Source organism: Oryza sativa, chromosome 6 (genome assembly GCF_034140825.1).
Source record: "Oryza sativa Japonica Group chromosome 6, ASM3414082v1".
Taxonomy (NCBI): domain Eukaryota; kingdom Viridiplantae; phylum Streptophyta; class Magnoliopsida; order Poales; family Poaceae; genus Oryza; species Oryza sativa.
This window is the reverse complement of record NC_089040.1, coordinates 9,511,953-9,517,914: the sequence shown is the minus strand read 5'-3', so window position 1 is coordinate 9,517,914 and position 5,962 is coordinate 9,511,953. Positions and strand designations below refer to the sequence as shown.

At 44.0% G+C, this 5,962-nt stretch overlaps 1 protein-coding gene across 1 annotated transcript; it reads right to left on the bottom strand.

Annotated features, from left to right (window-relative positions):
* Positions 1 to 3,305: 3,305 nt before the first annotated feature.
* On the bottom strand, positions 3,306 to 5,580 carry LOC4340746 (zinc finger protein HD1-like). Its single transcript, NM_001421538.1, has 2 exons — positions 4,578 to 5,580; positions 3,306 to 3,940 (listed from the first exon to the last, which is right to left on the bottom strand). Exons 1-2 carry the CDS (start codon positions 5,403 to 5,405, stop codon positions 3,581 to 3,583), a joined length of 1,188 nt encoding a protein of 395 aa, NP_001408467.1. The 5' UTR covers positions 5,406 to 5,580; the 3' UTR covers positions 3,306 to 3,580.
* Positions 5,581 to 5,962: the final 382 nt, after the last annotated feature.

The following is a 5,962-nucleotide window of genomic DNA, read 5'->3' as shown; positions in this document are numbered from 1 at the left end:
CAGTATTCATGCGCTTACGAATTTATATGTGATTGTAAGAAATACCAACATTAAGTTTGCGAAAGGAAAGGGCAATGAGATTGGAGCAGTGATAGGAAGGGCCCCCACTCCACCACTGCCACCATTGTGGGTCCTGAGCTCCACCTCTGTCGGCACCGAGCTATGCTGTCGTCCAACTTATCTTTCTCTAGGAGAGAGGGGAGAGAGAAGAAGGTGATCGGACGGGCAAAAGAGATATTTCAAATTGTTACAGTGGAAAAAAAATTAAATACGTCTAGAAGAATGACATTTGAAGAGTGGCTATCCGTAAGAGTGGCAAACTGTTAAATTTGAGGCTCATGGAATTAGGTTTAGGGGTTAGAGCTCTAGGAAACAGGTCAAAAAGAACATAAAATTTCCCTAGTACTTTGCATTTCAGGACGTAGCCGCATTCCTCGTAAGGGTGAAAATGGTCACGGAATTTCCCCGTGGATCGAGAGCCATTTCTATATAAAAGTTATCATTTCCATCTCTCATCATTTTTATATAAAGTGGTCACGGAGTATAAATTTAATTTTTTTTATTTTTCTTTCTGCTTAGTATTGGTACCTTTTGATACCGATGAGAACTCCCTCCGTCCTATAAAATTATAAAATTAGATATACCTCCATCTAAATTCATTGTATTAGAATATATCGTATCCAGTTCTAAATATTTTTTAATGACGGAGGGAGTAGTTTAAATGATCGTCGTTTCATGCTACTGATCCCGACGTTTTCGACCGTTTTTCACCCCTAGCGGGCGGCGTCCATAACGATGTGAAATATCGCCGCCGATCCGACGTGTGGTGCGGCAATGCGGTCAAATTGCGGCCGGCGGACAGTCCGCTCGCCGGCGGCTTGGTGTTCGAGGTGGCTCACGCGCGTCTCCGCTCTCCGCCGCGCCGCTCCTCGATCGCTTCTTCGTCCGCGCCGGAGAAGAGGTACGCCGCAGCGCCCCCCCCCCCCCCCCCCCCCCCCGCCCCCAACCCGGCCCGCGCCTTTTACATCGTTGGTTCCGACCGAGGAAAAGAACGAACATCTCGCCATCTCGCGTTTCCGCTCTCCCTAGGTATTAGGTTTCCGCCGCTACATTTTTGTTGCGTAAGGGTTAGGTTCAAATTCAAGGTGGAGTGGAGAATTTCTTTTTTTAATCTTTATTATGTACAGTAAGGGCGCCCCAATTTAGAACATCGTGGAAAATTTGGTTAGGAAACCCGTATGGAAAGAGCGAGTAGTATTTCTTTTGCTGAAAAATTCACGCGTTTCGAACAAGTGTAAGGAGAACACCTGAAATTAGTGTGTGTTCTAGTATTTGAATATGGGGGGACTGGATTGGGATTTAGACATTTAGTTACTACTCTGTTCCTTGCTGAATCCAATCCCCTTTACCAAACAAACAAGTGTCTCCACCGGTCGAATCCTCATTTCTCATCCTCGCAAAAGAAAAGAAAACCTTCATTTTCTTATCCAAATATCTACCGAGATACTGTGTCCTTGTTCGTTTGATCCTATCAATTTGGGCATGTTGTGGTACGGATAGCAATGGACAACTGGGCATGGGCAAAGGTTAAGTACAAACGCCGTGACTTGATTCTTTCCCCTCCCCCAGAAAATGCAATGGTATTATGGGTTGTAGATTGTAGAATTGAAGAGGAAATTATCCGATTCACCTCTAGGACAATGGTGTTTACTGTTTTACCATTTCCCTCCTTTATCTAGTATTGCTCAAGATTTACCCCTAAAGCCTTTATGTGATCTTTTATGGATAATATAAGCCTAAATTTATTAATTCTTCGATTCCTCGAAAAAAAAACTATTATTCTTCTAAATCATTTCATCTGCCTAATTAAAAGGATGTAGCTATATTATTTTGTTACATTCAGTAAGTACAAAAATGGATTCTGATGCTTGATTAATTCCACGTTAATCAGGTATTCTGATGCATCAAACAAGAACTGTTGCCAGAAAAATACCTTCATCATACTTCCATGATTATTAAATATTACTTCATAATATGATGATGTGCTAGGAGCTCCCTCCATCACAATCAAACTGCTTGCTTGCTGTTCTGTTCTCAGTGCTGATGTGGATGAAATATCACCACGAGTTTTATCTATTTGCTTGATAGTTTCAGTGAGAAAGTTCAGGAATCTCTTCTGTTACTAGTCAACTATGTCTAGTTTTATCTTCTGCAGAACTTTGATTTGTTCTCTCTATCCATACTAGAGTGGTATATGTCGTCAGTTTCGGTCAAAATATGGATCTGTATCTCCCGTGTGCTTTATTTCACTTTACTTTTTTGACCTCTCTTTGTTGATATTTGAAATGAAAAGTTCACTTTCCAGTTTCCAATTACCATCTCTTAGGGCTTAATTCCTAACTCTGTTTTTTGTGCAATATCTAACCGATACAGTCAAGCTTAGCCAAAAACGATTAGATGTATCCTGTATTCCTGTATATGCGGTTGGTGCCCTGAGATGCCTTAGATATTTGGTGAATGCTCCATCTCAAAACAAAAGGCAATAAGATCCATGCCACTAGTTGCTAGTGAAAGGGAAGAGGAATGCACTGAGAATGAGAAAGAGCTTCCTTATTTATGCTCTCTTGATTCACAAAATAATAGGGAAACTTTTCTGTGAGTTTGTTGTACTTATATCACCCAACCACAATGGTGTACCTATCAGTATCAGGCAATGTTCCTATATTCCCTACAACTATCATTCGAGTTACTGATCACCGATAGCTCATGGTTTAGTGAGAAGATAGGCCGTGCTGGAAAGATATGATTCTCATGGTTAAAGCAACAGTAAATTCTTTGTCACTGCTTTTCTTTTCATCCAGAATGATCTGGAGGGCTGTAAGAATAATGGATATTTAAAAGCTGAGTGAACACCATCACCTTCACCTCTGCTGAAATTCCAACCGGATACAATGATAGCCCATCACTAAGATACATCATTAAGAAAATGGCACCGAGATCCAAGTGGAATATAAAAGACTTGAACTCCAGTTCATTATTATACTACTATGATACTATCTGGCCAGTGGACACACTTAATCAGGGTTCCATCTTTTATTTTGTAATGAAACGAGCTTTGTTTTCAGTCAACATAGGCTGGTTAGACAGCAGTTATATGTCATGATGGAACGAAAATAGGAATATATATGTTCCACCATTTTGGTGCTACTTCATAGTAAACAACTAAACCCCCAATTCGTCACCTAAACCCCTAAAGCATTGTTGCTACTGTGATTGTTGGCCAAGGTACCCTAGAATTATCTATATACAGTTATACACATACTCATTTCATCTCATCACTGCTCTTTGCTTACTTCAAAAACTTAAAGCTACTGAGCAAGTACCAACAATATATATCTGCTATCCGGAAATTACAAAGCAAAACTTTAAAAAGCTAAGGTACTTGATCAATTTTAAGTCGCAAACAACACACTATTATTCATAACACAGATTGTCTAGAACTACTCCCACTGGATCGATGTTATTGCTACTCAGTAAGTCCCCATATATATGCCTATAAGATAGCGTCTCATGAGTCCCATCAGAACCATGGAACAGTACCATAGCTACCGTCAGATAGAGCTGCAGTGGAGAACATCTGGTCCACTTCGATCTGCACATCTGATCTCTTGGCGAAACGGCCCTTGATCCGGGGTCGTGCCTCTGCATACGCCTTTCTTGTTTCATAACGTATTGTCTTCTCAAACTTCCTGGCCTTCTTCTTCTCCCTGTACCTGAGCACCCTGGCCTCCCTGTCCATGGAGCTGAAGTGAAGGGACATCTGAAGCGAGGGACCTGAGAAGAGATTGATTGCTCCAGCAGGTGTCAGGATTCTGGAATTTGGCATATCTATCACCGTGCTGTCTGGTACTATACCCGCCTCCATTGATGAGAAAGATATCTGAGATGGAATCGGCAAATGGTCACTGAAATATGCGAATCATAAGGAGATTGCAGGTGTCAGAGACCCTGCAATGATATATAGATGGGCTTAATTTAATTTTACATACATAAGAAAAACTTCCAATATCTTTTTTACTGTCGCAAAAGTAAGATATTTTAAATTTATGCACTGGGATAAAATATGAATTACACTTACACTTATCCTACTTTTCATGAGGTCTTTCGTGTGGTGATTGCTGTGTACATAAAAGGTTAACAAACTCACTTCTTTTCAATTAGTGAGTTAGCATGGATCGTATATGCTTAGAAATACAGGAAGTAGTCAACTGGTCTGCCTAAAGATCAATTGTGTACTTTTCTTTAAAGTATTTTTTTTATCGGTTCCATTTAATCAGCCTAAAGATCGCAGCTTGGAAGTAGAAAAGTATCTTTGTTTTCTTGTTGAGATCTGTTTATTTATCCCTTCATTTTGTTAGACAGTAGCTTTTGTTTGGAGAATGTTTTTCCACTCAAAAGTACTAGTATGAACTCTAAAACATTGACAACGTGGCATGTAGTAACAACTAACTAACAACAGTAATAGATGTTCATTCTCTGAAAAAAAAATAGTTGCAGCTAGTAATAGATGAACTCACGCTGTTGCTGATGGAATCTGTGTAAGCACTGACGCCGGCGGTCATGGAGGCGGCCTGGTCTGCTCCCACAACTCCATAACCACTATGCTGCTGCTCACTCAGCATTGTGATCTGTGAAGGTACCACACACTCGCTCCCTTCCTTCTCTGCAAACTCCTTTTGCATCTCCTGCTGCTGCTGCTGCTGCTCTTGCTGTTCATGCATCCCATACTGCCGATCTTGGTTGTTTTCGATGCGGTTGTCGTAGTACGAATTGTACCCGACAAGATCAAAGTACTCATCGACTTCACCAAAATACATGCCGTTGTTGCTGCTGTTGCTGTTGTTGTTGTCGTTATTGTCGTTGTCGTTGTTGTTGTTATTGTTGTTGTTGTTGTCGGAATCTTTGGAGAGGAGAAGCCAAGAGTCCACCTCCTCGTCCTTGTCGCCGAGGACGGTGGCGGTGGCCACCACCGCCTCAGCGAGGACGGAGGTGGCCGGGATGGTGATGGCCGGGAGCGGGTTCGCGGAGTGCACCTGCACGTCGCACGCCACGCACAGCGCGGCGGCGTCGGCGCGGCACGCGAGCGCGGCCGGGGCGCGCTCGCAGGCCTCGCACACCCGCACGCGCTCGTGGCGGGACGCCACGCGGTTGGCCGCGTGCACCCGCGCGTCGCACGACGCGCACAGGTACGCCGCGTCCGCGCGGCAGTACACCACGCTCGGCGCCGCGCGGCACCCGTCGCACGGCCGCGCCCATGGGCAGCCGCTCCCCTCTCCTCCTCCTCCTCCTTCGCCTCCAACTCCAACCTCCTGGTCGAACACGTTGCCACCAAAATTATAATTCATGAACGAAGTAGCCTTGCTTGTGGTAGTAGTAGCTTTAGCTTGCACCACATGGACAAGTCTATCGATCCAAGCTATTGTGTTTGTCCTCTCTCTCTATGTGTCGTGTGTGTATGCGTCTTCTCCTGTTCCTCTACCTCGCATGGCTCTTGTGGAATTTTGTGAGTGTTTTTTGGAAGGAGCTAGGGAGGGGAAAGTCACGGTGTTTTTGTCCTGGGGAGTTTGAGTGTAGAGTATACTAATAGTAAGGGGGTGTCAAGTCGAATCCAGCGATTGACACTTGGCGCGATCCCCGGGGGGGGGGGGGGGGGGGGGGGCGAGCGGCGGCTGCAATGCCTGTCTTGTGGTTGCCTTTGGATGTTTGCTGCTTCAGCGTTTCTCTTCTCACCCCCTGATGCCAATCCTCAATGGAGGGGTCGTTTTCAGATAAAGATTTTGTGCACTTTGGCGGGTCCTATGGAGAATTGGCGCCCTTGAGCTAAATCTAAGTATCTAACCTGAACTGATGTCAATACCTTTTAAGCCAAAGCAATCGCGCTTTTGCGCAAAAAAGCTTTGCA